Raw genomic sequence first — 13781 nt, 5'->3', positions numbered from 1 at the left:
GTGATGGCACCCGAGCTGATGTATATAAGGATTATCTCTTACTCATCACAATTCACAGAAAGTCATAAAATAAATCCATCAGTTAATTACTTAGCTCTATTTGCTACATTAACCATCTCTTGATTGGAGGGCAGACAGACAGCTTGATTACTCTGTTCACCCTCCTATCCCCCTGCATTCCCTAAATTGGTGCTGGATATGAGGGGGCCTCCATAGTTCTTTGTTGATTAATGAGTGAGTTATCCATAATGTGAGCAAAAGTCCTCATCGGCACTTATATCTGGCTTTGATTCTTGCATTTAAAAACTGCTTCATAGTCTTATTAAAAGCAGTTCGGCCCTGGTTGGTGTGGCTCAGTTGGTTGAGTGTCGTTCCAAACACCAAAAGGTTGCTGAATTTATTCCCAGCCAGAGCACATGTCCAACTTGTGGGCTCAATCCCCAGAAGGGGGCATGGAGGAGGCATCCCATCAGTGGTTCTCTCTCGTCATTGATGTTTCTATCTCTCTCTCCTTCTCCCTTCCTCTCTCTCTAAAATCATTAAGAACATGCTTTAAAAAGTAAGTAAGTAGTTCGGTAGAAAGCAACCCTCAAAGCAGAGAGCAAATGGGAGAGGGCAAAGGCCCCCCTGGGTTGGAAAGACGGATGTCCCATAGAGACTGTGGGAAGGCCCAGCAGCAGAAGATACAGCAGATCTAAAGGCAAAGCGAGAGGGCCAAGGAGGAGTAAGGGGAGAAACGGAAGAGGCCTCTCAGCTTCCAGAAAGCTCTGTGACTGCGGAACTGGGAAACATGAGCCTGCCTCAGTTTCTTCTTTTGTAAATAGGAACGTGTATGTCCATCTGCCTGTTCCCTCCCCCTGAAGTGGTCACGGGCAATGTCAACACATGAACAGAAGAACACACAGGAGCGTCCTCCGTGAGCTGCCAGGGGTTCTAGAGACACGAGGGCCTAGAGGGATCACAGCTGTTGCGAAAAGAGTAACCGGGGGAAAAGGGCTTCCCCAGACCTTTCCTGTTCTCCCAGAGTTTGGACCAAAGGGCCTTGTGGCCCCATGAAACCCGTGCCCACACATCCTGGCCATGGCCTCTGCCCTGAACGCCTGCTCGTCCATCTCCCACGCTCTGAGCTCCGTGGGGGTCGCCCCATGTCTGTGTGAGAGAAGTTGGGGAAAATGAGCCAGAAGGAACATCACCGTCCAAGCTGACTTACCTGCCATCGTAGTGGTGGCTGGTCACAGAAGGGGAGCCAGTGGTGTGTTCTGGGGAATCTGTGAATGTGTTCACAGTGGAGGTGAGGGTGGGGGTGGAGGTCAGCACTGTAGTTGTTGGGTGTCATACAGAACAGATTACATTCCACTCTCCTGCTAATCCACCCACAGCCCTGCACATAGCTTGGAGCCAGGGAGGAATGTGGGCTGCCCTCGCCTGAAGGGCCTGGAAGGGAGCCTTGGGATGGGATCTACTGCTGGACCACTCGTATCTCCTTGGCTACTGGGAGCCTCAGAGCCTCAGAAGCAGTCGAGTCTGGGCACAGGTCCAAGAGGACATTGAGCAGGCCCTGGAAGGGTGAGGGGGCCCAGGACTGCCTCAGGTCCAGGGCAGCTGGGGGTCAGCTTTGGACAAGTTTTTAAGTTTCTGTGATGGGGTAGCTCTTTCTAAGGATCCTTCTCAGGGTTCCGTGAGAAGAGGAAGATGCTGCTCTTGGCAGCTATCCAGGCCTCCCAGGTTCCAGGTGTGGTGGGGGCGCTGTGGTGGGGGCGCTGGCCATAAGTGCGCTGTGAGCTGGTGCTGGCTGTCCGAGGGTGGGCAGGAGCAGAGCCCAGCACATACACTTGTTCACACCTGGATGCTCCCAGGAGCATCTGTTTTAGAAAGTCTTAGGAAGAGAGCGTCTCTGAGCACAGATGTGTCAATGGCTCTTGATGGGATTTCAGGCACCCAGAATGCAACTATTTGTATATGGAGACCAGACCTCAGGAGTGAACCACAGCACCCCACCCATGCTGGGCCTCCTTCCCGCAGAGATCACATATGGACAAGGAGTGGGAACATCAGCTATGAGCCTGGGCCCCAAAGTCCAGGAAGACCAGGGACACCAGGGCACCAGAGATACCAGGGAAGCCTTGGCAGGAACTGGCTCGCACAGAAGAGGCTTCCTTCTGCCCATGAGCTAAGCCTGGGGCCATCCCCGTGGTCTCTAAGGGCAATGGACTGAGGCGATGAGCTGTGCGGAGGAAAAATGTGCCCAGAAAGGCTTGATCCCATCTTGGGGAGGTCCTGGGAGCCCCAAGAGCATGTAAGAGAAGCCCTGCACCTCCCAACCCATGTGAGCAGCCGGGGTTCCCCGAGACCTCAGGACCAACCCCCTCGGTGGCAGTTCATCCGAGTGAGGGACCTTCAGTCACTGGAGAGGGACCTCAGGGACCAGGGCAGAGCAGGCCCTGAAAGGACACAGACACACATGCATGTGCTCTTACCTGGGTCAACGGTCACTCTAACAGAAACCGCAGGGTCATGTCCACCTCTCTCGATCCCACACCAGTAAGTGTCTGTATCTTCTCGCCTGAGCTTGTTCATGGTCACAGTGAACGTGTGGTTTCTCTTATCGTCTGTGATGGACACACGCTCCTTCATCCCAAACGCTGATCCATTGGTTATAACAAGGGTCTTGCAGCTGCCAGAATCAGCCCCTCGACACCACCACTTCTTGGAGGCCTTCCACCCTGGTTTATAGTGACACTGCACAGTCAGCGATCCCTGCTCCAGACCTCTCACTGCTTCTGGACCCGAGATGTCAACTGATGAGCCTGGAAAACAAATCCATGTACCTGTCATCTTACACCCTCGTCTCCACCCAGAGACCAGGGCCACAGCCACCTGCACTGTGAACAGGTGGATGAGTAGCTGGACCCCCGGTCCAGTGGGCCTGCCCACCCTGGCCTCGCTGCCCGTCTCTCCCTGGACCTGAGCGCTTTCCTAGAGGCTTCCCTGCTCCAGCTGCAAGCCCCACCAGCTGCCAGGCTTTGGAACCACCCAGACCCTGAGCCCCGCCATGACGGGGTGGGTCTGTGCTGGAGCCCGAGCATCTGTGTTCCTGAAAGACCCAGAGTAGGATTCGCCACAATCTGTCCATCTCTGTCCATACCGCAGCCCGGCTGAGGGACACTGGCCGGAGGGGCCCTTGTGTTCGCTGGGTTTCTGTTTCTGTCCTGCACCTACAGAGCCCCTGTGAGGGAGCAGCGCCTCAGTTTCCACATCAACCAAAGGGGCCTGGATGCTGACAGGGCCCTGATGTGTCCTGCCACCACCCCCCTCCCCTCGGGACAGACCCTCTGGCTTCCTGCCAGCCTCGTCACCCCAGCACCTGAGACCCCAGCCCCACTCAACTGGGACGATGAGGAGGAATAGGGGTGGGAGCAGCCACATGGTCCTGCCTGTGGGCTCCCTCCCTGGTCACCGCCAAATGCCAGTGCCCTCCTGAGCGGAGCCCAGGTGCTCACTGCCCTCGATTTGTCTAAGTTGTTGTGTTTTGTTTCTCTCACCTACTTCCCTTAAATTTTTACCTTATGTCACTTCCTCATTTCCTTAGGTGAGAGAAAGGCAGTGTCATCATTTACGAGTACGTGGCTGCTGTGTCTCCAATGGTTTGGGGGAGGCAAAGCATCCAGGCCTGGCCAGGGTTCCATCTGGAGTGTGTGTGTGAGGAGCTGAGAAGGTGGCTGCGGGCACAGCTGCTCCTGGGAAGAGCCCAGAGCTCAGGGTGGGGGACTGACCGACTCTCACTAGGAGTGCCCTTTGGGGAGGACGCAGCACTCCGGGCCTTGGGGACATTATGAGGAAGAAGTGGTCTTTGGCTTCAGCCTCATTTTGTCCTGTTTGCTTATTCCCACGCCCTTGCGTGTGTCGCTGGCTGTGGGCCATAGAAAGGTGAAGGGGCCCAGGACTGCCTCAGGTCCAGGGCAGCTGGGGGTCAGCTTTGGACAAGTTTTTAAGTTTCTGTGATGGGATACCTCCTTCTCAGGATCCTTCTGGAGGTCCCGTGAGAAGAGGAAGATGCTGCTCTTGGCAGCTATCCAGGCCTCCCAGGTTCCAGGTGTGGTAGGGGCGCTGTGAGTGTGTTCCCTCCCGGCCATAAGTGCGCTGGGAGCTGGTGCTGGCTGTCCGAGGGTGGGCAGGAGCAGAGCCCAGCACATACACTTGTTCACACCCAGATCTCCCAGGAGCGTCTGTTCTAGAAGGTCTTAGGAAGAGAGTGTCTCTGAGCACAGATGTGTCAATGGCTCATGATGAGATTTCAGGAAAAGCAGGGACACCAGGGCACCAGAGGTGCCAGGAAAGCCTTGGCAGGAACTGGCTCCCACAGAAGAGGCTTCCTTCTGCCCATGAGCTAAACCTGGGGCCATCCCCGTGGTCTCTAAGGGCAATGGACTGAGGCGATGAGCTGTGCGGAGGAAAAATGTGCCCAGAAAGGCTTGATCCCATCTTGAGCCCCAAGAGCCTGTAAGAGAAGCCCTGCACCTCCCAACCCACGTGAGCAGCCGGGGTTCCCCGAGACCTCAGGACCAACCCCCTCGGTGGCAGTTCATCTGAGTGAGTTCAGTCACTGGAGAGGGACCTCAGGGACCAGGGCAGAGCAGGCCCTGAAAGGACACAGACACACATGCATGTGCTCTTACCTGGGTCAATGGTCACTTTAACAAGGACCGCAGGGTCACGTCCAGTTCTCTCGATCCCACACCAGTAAGTGTCTGTATCTTCTCGCCTGAGCTTGTTCATGGTCACAGTGAACGTGTGGTTTCTCTTATCGTCTGTGATGGACACACGCTCCTTCATCCCAAACGCTGATCCATTGGTTATAAGAAGGGTCTTGCAGTTGCCGGAATCAGCCCCTCGACACCACCACTTCTTGGAAGCCTCCCACCCTGGTTTATAGTGACACTGCACAGTCAGCGATCCCTGCTCCAGACCTCTCACTGCTTCTGGACCCGAGATGTCAACTGATGAGCCTGGAAAACAAATCCATGTACCTGTCATCTTACACCCTCATCTCTACCCCGAGACCAGAGCCACAGCCACCTGCACTGGAGCAGCTCCAACAAGTCCAAGGCCTGATGAGTGGGACAGAGTCAAAGAAGTAATTCACCTGCCACAATGCAGACCTTTGTCCTTCATAGTGCCACTGGCTCAGAGCAACAGCAGAGCTCAAGGAAACAAAGGCATTGACTCTGAGCAATCATTACCTCCTATAATTCACTCCCTCCTGCTCCCTGTGGCTCCTAAATCGTTGTCCTTTTGCGGCATCTCTGGGTTAAGCTGGTCTCTTGGGGAGGAGGTGCCAGGGGACCCATTTCCACACGAGTGTGCTTGCTCCTGACCTGCGCTGGTGGCCTCAGGAGGTCCAGCTGCTGCACCCGCTCCCCTGGCTGTGCAGAGGCCGCTCCTAGTGGGTCTAATGGTTCCATAGAAGCACCCCGGCTGCAGGGTCTTTGACCTTGACCAAAGCAGTGATGCCAACTACGAAATCCATATCACACTGATCCTATGTTCTTAGTTGACTCGCCATACATTTCAGTTCCAGTTTTCTAGAACAAGTGATCTTATAACATAAAAGCACTGAAGCTACAGCCTCGTGTGTCTTTCTTAAACCTACTAGAAAGGATTCAAGCAAGAGCTAAAAAGTGAGAAAAGGGACAAGCTCATGAGCCCTCATGGGTGCAGACCTAGAGATGGGAGGTTCTCCGGGGTGAGCCAGGAGGACCCAGGGCAACCCGCCCCGAGGCTGTGGATCCCCTTCCCTGGTTGCTCACCTGGGAGGACGAGAAGCAGCAGAGCTGGGCAGCCCAGTGTCCCTGCCCCCCTAGACCCTGTCCTCTCTGAGCATCCAGCGCCAGCTCTACCCAAGGACTTAACATTCAGCCCAGAATTAGCCTCATGGTCTCCCTCCCTGTGATATGACTCCATGCGTGTTCGTCACTGCACTGACCTCACTGGATGACGGTCTGGCCTTTGGTTCCACCGGAGCCGAAACTCAGGCAGGTGGATGAGTGGCTGGTCCCACGGTCCAGCAGGCCTGCCCACCCTGGCCTCACTGCCCGTCCCTCCCTGGACCTGAGCGCTTTCCTGGAGGCTTCCCCGCTCCAGCTGCAAGCACTACCAGCTGCCAGGCTTTGGAACCACCCAGACCCCAAGCCCCATCGTGACAAGATGGATCTGGGCTGGAGCCCGAGCATCGGTGTTCCTGAACGCTGCTGAGAAGGATTCGCCACGACCCGTCCATCTGGTCCAAACGCAGCCCGGCTGAGAGACACTGGCCGGAGGGGCCCTCGTGTTCGCTGGGGTTCTGTTTCTCTCCTGCACCTACAGAGCCCCTGTGAGGGAGCAGCACCTCGGTTTCCACTTCACCCAAAGGGGCCTGGATGCTGACAGGGCCCTGCCAGTAGCCCTGACATGTCCCGCCCCCCAGGACAGACCCTTTGGCTTCCTGCCAGCCTCGTCACCCCAGCTCCTGAGACCCCGGCCCCACTCACCTGGGACAATAAGGAGGAACAGGGGTGGGAGCAGCCACATGATCCTGCCTGTGGGCTCCCTCCCTGGTCACCGCCAAATGCCAGTGCCCTCCTGAGCGGAGCCCAGGTGCTCACTGCCCTCAATTTGTCTAAGTCATTGTGTTTTGTTTCTCTCACCTACTTCCCTTAAGTTTTTATCTTCAGTTACTTCCTCATTTCCTTAAGTAGCAGACATGCAGTGTTGTCATTTACAAGTACGTGGCTGCTGTGTCTCCAATGGTTTGGGGGAGGCAAAGCATCCAGGCCTGGCCAGGTCCATCTGGAGTGTGTGTGTGAGGAGCTGAGAAGGTGGCTGCAGGCACAGCTAAGGGCGAGCAGCGGGGCGGGAAGAGCCCAGAGCTCGGGGTGGGGGAGTGACTGACTCACGCTGGGAGTGCCCTTTGGGGAGGATGCAGTGATCAGGGCCTTGGCAATGTTATGAGGAAGAAGTGGCTTCAGCCTCCTTTTGTCCTGGATGCTTTCCCACACGCCCTTGCATGTGTCACTGGCTGTGGGCTCTCAGCATCGCCAGTGACAGCCGATTAGCGACCAGGAGGTGGGGTGGCGGAGGGAGTGTTTGGGACGGTCCTGTGCTCAGAGGTGATGTCACACAGCCAGGAAGGGACACTCCCCGGAGACAAGAGATTCTAGGACAGACTCCAGGAGATTGGGGGGACGGTGGGAGGGGGGGGAGCAGGAGAGGGAGAGGACCGGTGAGAGAGAAGGAGGGAGGAGGCTTCTGGAGGGGGCGGGGAGAGGCTCTTCAGCATAAGCCGTGTCCACACAGTGAGTTTGCCAAGAGCCACAGCCAGCGGAACTGCAGAGACGTAGGGGAAAAGGCATGGAAGACAGAAAGCCACTTCTCCTTCCCTATCATGTCCCCAAGGCCTGAGAGTGACTCAGGACCTGAAAGGAAGCTGTTCTGGCTGGTGGGCGGGGGGGGCAGGGGAAGAGGTGGGGGAAGATAGGGGGTCCAGCTCAGGGGAGACAATGGCCCAGGGCAGGATGGGGGTCTGAGTGGCCTGTGGTGGGGCTGCCTGCAGTGGTGCCAGGATGGGGCTGTCCCTTCGGCCAGACTGGGAATGAGCCCGGAGGGCTGCGTCCCCCACAACGGGCACTCCCAGCACGGGTCGGTCACTCCCTCACCCGAGCTCTGGGCTCGTCCCGGGGGCCGCTGCTCGCCCTGCAGCTGTGCCTGCAGCCACCTTCTCAGCTCCTCACACACACACTCCAGATGGACCCTGGCCAGGCCTGGTTGCTTTGCCTCCCCCAAAGCATTGGAGACACTGAGCCATGTGCTCATAAATGATGACACTGCCTTTCTGCTACCTAAGGAAATGAGGAAGTGACGGAAGATGGAAGTTTAAGGGAAGTCAATGAGAGAAACAAAATGTTATGATTTAGACAAATTGAGGGCACTGAGGGCCTGGCTCCGCTCAGGAGGGCACTGGCATTTGGCGGTGATCATGTGGCTGCTCCCACCCCTGCTCCTCCTCATCGTCCCAGGTGAGTGGGGCCGGGGTCTCAGGAGCTGGGGTGACGAGGCTGGCAGGAAGCCAGAGGGTCTGTCCCGGGGGACGGGACAATCAGGGCTACTGGCAGGGCCCTGTCAGCATCCAGGCCCCTTTGGGTGAAGTGGAAACCGAGGCGCTGCTCCCTCACAGGGGCTCTGAAGGTGCAGGAGAGAAACAGAAACCCAGCGAACACAAGGGCCCCTCCGGCCAGTGTCTCTCAGCCGGGCTGCGCTGTGGACCAGATGGATGGGTCGTGGGGAATCCTTCTCAGCAGCTTTCAGGAACACCGATGCTCGGGCTCCGGCCCAGACCCATCTAGTCACGATGGGGCTCAGGGTCTGGGTGGTTTCAAAGCCTGGCAGCTGGTGGGCTTGCAGCTGGAGCGGGGAAGCCTCCAGGAAAGCGCTCAGTCCAGGGAGGGATGGGCAGCGAGGCCAGGGTGGGCAGGCGCTCTGGACCGTGGGTCCAGCCACTCACCCGCTGCCCCAGTTTCGGCTCCGTTGGGACCATGGCCAGACGGTCATCCAGCGAGGTCAGGCAGTGACGGAGAATGGACAAAATGGTCCTGCGGCTTTGGGAGGGCTGTGTTGGCCACAGAATCTGGGAACCTTAGGAGAGAGGATCCGTGAGCTGAGCCTGGCGGGATGGGGTAAGGGTTTGATTCCTTCAACGCCGAGAACCTTCGGTGGGAGGGAACGCTGTGCCAAGGTCTGGAGACACAAAGAGCATGGTTTTCAAGGTAAAAAGGAAAACAGTGTGAGTGTGTTTGTGTGACTGTGTGAGTGTGTGACTGTGTGAGTGTATGGGAGTGTGTGTGTGCGTGTGTGCTATGAGTGTGTGTGTGTGAGTGTGTGCTGTGAGTGTGTGTGTGATTGCAAGTGTGTGAGTGTTATGATGTGTGCTGTGAGTGTGTGTGTGTGTGTGCTGTATGTGAGTGTGTGTGAGTGTGTGTGTGTGAGTGTGCTGTGAGTGTGTGTGTGTGTGTGTGACTGTGTGTGTGTGTGAGTGTGTGTGTGTGTGAGTGTGTGTGTGTGAGTGTGTGTGAGTGTGTGAGTGTGTGTTTACTTCCTGCAGCTCTGTCCCCTGTGCAGAGTCAGAGGGTGAGGGCATTAGGTGTGCAGGGGACGGAGGAGGCCCATATGTAAACTCATCGCTCTAGGATTCACAAATAAACCTGCGGGTGGAGCCAGTTTGGCTCAGTGGATAAAGTGTCGGCCTGCAAACCAAAGGGTCCCGGGTTCAATTCCGGTCAAGGGCATGTGCCTCGGTGGCGGGCTTCTCCCTGGCCCAGGCCCTGGTCAGGGCCGATGCAGGAGGCAGCCAGTGGATCTTTCTCTCACATCACTGTTTTTCTCCGTCTTTCCTTCCCTCTTCCACTCTCTGAAAACCAGTGGAAAAATGCCCTCGGGTGAGGATTAAAGACGAGGAGGAGAAGTAAACCTGCGGCCTGAGGGCAGGTGGGGGAGGAGGAGTGCAGGGGGGCGGATCCCAGGAACGGGGCGGGGGGAGCGGGCAGAGGTCAGTGTTGGGCATTCAGATCCCAAAGGGACCTTCGCAGGAGAGGTGACCGGAAAAGGAACCTTGCCGGGGACTGAGGAACAAGCAGGAGGCGGGTGTGAGGGCCCAGAAGCTGCCGGTGGCCCGGGGCGGGCTCCGAAGCCCGCCAGCCCTGGCTGCGGGCAGGGGTGCGAGCTGGGCTTGCTTTGCAGGCTGCTTCTCCATGTCCGGCCCGGGGTCCGTGAGCGGTCCCCGAGGGGGTTCGGCGACCATCCAGTGCCACTATGACCCAGGCTATGAAAGCTACTCCAAGTGGTGGTGCCGCGGAGAGGCCTGGGGTTCCTGCCACACCCTCCTTAAGACCACGGGGTCCGACTGGATGGTGAGGAGCGGCCGCATGTCCATCCAGGACAACCACCACAGGAACCTGTTCACCGTGACCATGGAGGAGCTCCGGGCGAGCGACCAGGATGCCTACTGGTGCGGAATCGATAGGCCAGGAACCGACCTGGGCCACCAAGTGCGCGTGTACGTTGGTCCAGGTAGGACTCGCCCCTCCGGTCCTCGGAGCCTGGGGCCGGCCTTGGAGCAGGCAGAAGGCTCCCTCTGCCTGCACTGACAGGTGGGGAGGAGGCAGGAGACCACACGTGTGCTCACATACGAGCTTGGGGGGATACGCAGAGTCTGGTGACAGGAAGAGCCAGCTTCAGCATGTCTGTGCGCCTCCATCCAGTGTCACCAGGGGGCAGAGAAGGACCGCTGCACGTGGGCAGGCTTGTCCAGAGCCAGGTTCCTCTTCTCCAGGCTTTTCGGGCTTTGCCTCTATCCTCAGAGCAGACCCAGCCCGACCGACCCCGGGGCCTTGTGGGCCGTGCAGGGAGGAGTGGGGTGTTGGAAAGCCCTTATCCGATTGCCTCAGCCACTGGACAACTAGTCTTCTCCCTGCCCACCCCTTCCCCTCCCTTCCTCTCCCTCCTCTGGCTCCATAAGAGCAAAGGAGCCCTGGCCAGTGTGGTTTAGTGGTTGAGCATCGTTCCTTGCACTAGAAGGTCACTGGTTCAATTCCTGGTCAGGACACATAACTAGATTTCAGGTTTTTTGTTTGTTTGTTTGTTAATATATTTTCATTGATTTCAGAGAGAAAGAGAGAGGGACAGAGAGAGAAACATCAATGATGAGAAAGAATCATTGATTGGCTGCCTCCTGCACACCCCTTACTGGGGATCAAGCCCACAACCCGGGCACATGCCCTTGACCTAAATTGAACCCGGGACCCTTCATTCTGCAGCTAGGCCAGGTTTTAGGTTTGATCCTTGGTTGGAGCCTATATGGGAGGCAGCCAATTGATCTCTCTCTCTCTCTCTCTCTCTCTCTTTCTCTTTCTCTTTCTTCCCCTCTCTCTAAAATCAATTTTAGAAAACATATTAAGAGCAAAGGAGGGGCAAGGGACTCTGAGCGCATTAGTGGCAGAAGGGAAGGGTTCACCATGGGGCAGGGGCTGCCTCTGAGCCCTGACAGGGCCTCTGGGCTCAGCCACACCTGGCCCGGAAGTACCTGAGCTCCCCTGGGGTCAGAGACCCGGAAGGAGAATCAGGTGGTAGCCCTTCCCCCAGGTCCACTTCCTGAGCCTGTGGTCTTGTCTCCATTTGGGGAATCAGGGAAACAACCCCCTCTTCGCTCCCTCTAAACGTACGCACAGACAGCAGACACGCCTGTACCCAGGTCCCCAAAACGGCTAGGCCTGTGTCAACCAACATGGCTGAACTTATGTTGTTAACACATGCAGCTCTGCCTGTGACAACACACCCGGCTGAACTGGAGACAACAGGTATGACTGAACTGATGTCACCGTACACGGCTGAATCTGTGACAGAAACCACATCGGTCAGTCTGGCAGCCTCGCCTCCCATCGCCCAGAGCAGCAACAGCAGCATAGCTCTCACCAGATCCCTCACCAGGTGAGCAGAGCTGGGTCCCTGCAGGCCTTCCCCGCCGCCCCCTGTGACTGCCCCCATAGGGGTGCTCTGTCAGGGACCCCCAAGGCGTCACTCTGAGGTGCCCCGTGCAGGAGAGAAACAGCAGAGCCTGCACTGCACCTCCACGGCAACCTTTGTCCTCTGCAGGCTTAAGGAGCCCCCCACCCCCTTCCCCACGTGGAACCTAAACAAAGCCCTCAACGGGCTTCAGGCTCTGGCTCCCTCTGGTTCCCCCCTCCTTCCTCCAGGAAGCAAGAGGAAGTGTGGGGGGTTCAGCCTCAAGTGCGCTAGGAGGAAGGTACGCTGTATTAGTGTCCTGTGGCTGCTGTAACAGATCACCGCTAACTCGGTGGTTTAGAACAAGCTCGCTGTTGTCCTATAGTTCTGGAGGTCAGAAGTCTGGAGGGAGGCTCATTGCGCTAACATCAAGGTGCTGGCAGGGCGGAGTCCCTCTGGAGAGCCCAGGGAAGGATTGTTCCCCAACTTCTCCAGCTTTTAGGGGCCACCCACATTCCTTGGCTCGTGGCCTCATCGCCCACCTGCAAAGAGCCTGGTGATTACCTGGGATCCACCCAGATAACCCAGGATAATCTATCTCCTCACCTCTCAGCCAGCTGGTTAGTGACTGAAGTCCACCTGCAGCCTGAATGCCCCTTTGCCACGTAGCGTAACCACTCAGAGGTCCTGGGGGTGAGGGCGTCTTTGGGGATCATTATTCTGCCACAGTCCCGGGTAGAAACATGCTTCATTGCTCCAGCCCTCCTCCCTCCGCAGGCTGGAGCGATGAGAGGAAGGGGTGGGAGGCTGAGGGCATCACCCTGAGGTGCGCGCCCTCGTGGGGCTCCCGAAGGGCAGTCTATGAGGTCTCCCATCGAAGAGCACACACCCCCAGCCCCCACCCATCCCATCACAGCCCGGTGGGCTCCCCGAAATCCAGGGTCAGGCTCCCTTCTCGCCCGGGGCGCCAGCCTCTCAGGATCGCCCTCCACGCGCTCACTCTCCTGCTCCAGCCCAGCCCCTTCCTCCCTCCTGGGTCCCATTCCTGGGGGCTGGACCCCGCCGGACAGTTGGTTCAGTGCTGAGCCTGAACGGGGCTTCAGGACCGGCTTTGTCCGGTTCGGAGAGCGGCTGTTCTGTCGAGTGGAGGGTGCAGAGGGCGGGGCTTTTATCGAGGCTGGAGAAGCACAGGAGGAAACAGGGGTATTGGGGGTGGGGGGTTGGGTGCCGCAGGGAGCAGGAGTTGTGAAGAACGCGCAGTGGATATTTTTAGGACGTGTGACCCCCTCCCTCCCTCCCTCCAGAAAACGGTCAGTGACATCAGCATGACTCACCCTGCTCAGGCAGGCTGAGGGACAGGGGATGAGGCGTAGGGCGAGGGGATCAGATTCTTGTACCCGGATAGGAACCCGGGCCCCAGTTGTCTCACTCCGCCAGGTGTCCACCAAGAAGGATACGTGAGCAAGTGCACCTCACTAGAGGGTGGTCAGAGCCGCACAGAGATAGCTGTGCCTACAGGGAATGGGAGCATCCTCTGCTTCAAAGATCAGACCTTCTAGATGGGCAGGATGTACCGAAGGAGGCGGGGATGGAGAGAGGAGTAGAATAAAGCTTGGCTGGACTGCGGGTGAGCTGCAATGCATTGTGGGAGATGAGCCAAAAGGAAGGAGGGAAACAGGCAAAGGGTGCTGGTCCCCAGCCTGAGCCAGCAGGGCGGCCCCTGCCGCTTAGCCCTTGGGCAGCAGGACTGAGCTCCTCAGAGGGGCCTTCCTGGCCAGGAGAGAGGTCGGGGCTTGCCTGTTACCCCAGTCTGAGCCGTGGGAGGTGGGGGTGTTTGAGGGGCACAGGGGCTGCCCCAGAAGAGTCTCATGCCTGTGGCCACGCTCCCTGCACAGGTTCCTGCTCTGCAATCTGCACGTGGTGCTCCTGACTGTCATCAAGGTGCCCCTGCTTGGGGGCCTGCTGTGCGCCCTGATGTGGAGGAGCAGGAGCCAGGGGGACCCCAAGGGGAAATAAATCCGTCTTCGCAGGAGACCGCAGTCCCCACGCCATCGAGACCCTCGCCCGGGACTAGCAGAAGCCCCTGCTGTCTTATCAGCGGGTGGGCAGTGGCTGTAGTTCCCGGAGAGAGGAGGGCCCTCAGGAACAGTCGGCTGCCCCTCTCGGACAGATCCAGACCCTGGTCTTCATCGAAGAAGTGAGACAGGAAAAGCGGGGTGCTCCCTCACACCCTGGGTCCTCGGAGCACCTGC

At 57.8% G+C, this 13781-nt stretch overlaps 2 protein-coding genes across 2 annotated transcripts; one reads left to right on the top strand and one right to left on the bottom strand.

Annotated features, from left to right (window-relative positions):
- Positions 1-2397: 2397 nt before the first annotated feature.
- Positions 2398-6567, bottom strand: LOC118702068 (CMRF35-like molecule 5). The gene is made up of 3 exons (XM_036407677.2): positions 6528-6567; positions 4677-5006; positions 2398-2807 (listed from the first exon to the last, which is right to left on the bottom strand). The coding sequence occupies exons 1-3, from the start codon at positions 6565-6567 to the stop codon at positions 2398-2400; spliced, it is 780 nt and encodes a 259-aa protein (XP_036263570.1).
- A 1444-nt stretch (positions 6568-8011) lies between these two features.
- LOC118702069 (CMRF35-like molecule 5) lies at positions 8012-13663 on the top strand. Its single transcript, XM_036407678.2, has 4 exons — positions 8012-8051; positions 9769-10098; positions 11343-11514; positions 13425-13663. The coding sequence occupies exons 1-4, from the start codon at positions 8012-8014 to the stop codon at positions 13543-13545; spliced, it is 663 nt and encodes a 220-aa protein (XP_036263571.1). The 3' UTR covers positions 13546-13663.
- Positions 13664-13781: the final 118 nt, after the last annotated feature.

Source organism: Pipistrellus kuhlii, unplaced genomic scaffold (genome assembly GCF_014108245.1).
Source record: "Pipistrellus kuhlii isolate mPipKuh1 unplaced genomic scaffold, mPipKuh1.p scaffold_m20_p_37, whole genome shotgun sequence".
Taxonomy (NCBI): domain Eukaryota; kingdom Metazoa; phylum Chordata; class Mammalia; order Chiroptera; family Vespertilionidae; genus Pipistrellus; species Pipistrellus kuhlii.
Note: the sequence above shows the minus strand (reverse complement) of the source record. Positions and strands in the feature narration are given on the sequence as shown.

What these genes read in the sequence shown, in the direction of transcription:
- LOC118702068 (XM_036407677.2), bottom strand. Translation starts at nt 6,567, where the DNA reads ATGTGGCTGCTCCCACCCCTGTTCCTCCTTATTGTCCCAG. An exon ending in GTTCCTCCTTATTGTCCCAG is followed by an intron (nt 5,007 to 6,527) that starts GTGAGTGGGGCC and finishes TTTGTTTTCCAG; the next exon opens with GCTCATCAGTTGACATCTCG. An exon ending in TAAAGTGACCATTGACCCAG is followed by an intron (nt 2,808 to 4,676) that starts GTAAGAGCACAT and finishes TTTGTTTTCCAG; the next exon opens with GCTCATCAGTTGACATCTCG.
- LOC118702069 (XM_036407678.2), top strand. Translation starts at nt 8,012, where the DNA reads ATGTGGCTGCTCCCACCCCTGCTCCTCCTCATCGTCCCAG. An exon ending in GCGCGTGTACGTTGGTCCAG is followed by an intron (nt 10,099 to 11,342) that starts GTAGGACTCGCC and finishes TAACACATGCAG; the next exon opens with CTCTGCCTGTGACAACACAC. An exon ending in CTCACCAGATCCCTCACCAG is followed by an intron (nt 11,515 to 13,424) that starts GTGAGCAGAGCT and finishes CTCCCTGCACAG; the next exon opens with GTTCCTGCTCTGCAATCTGC.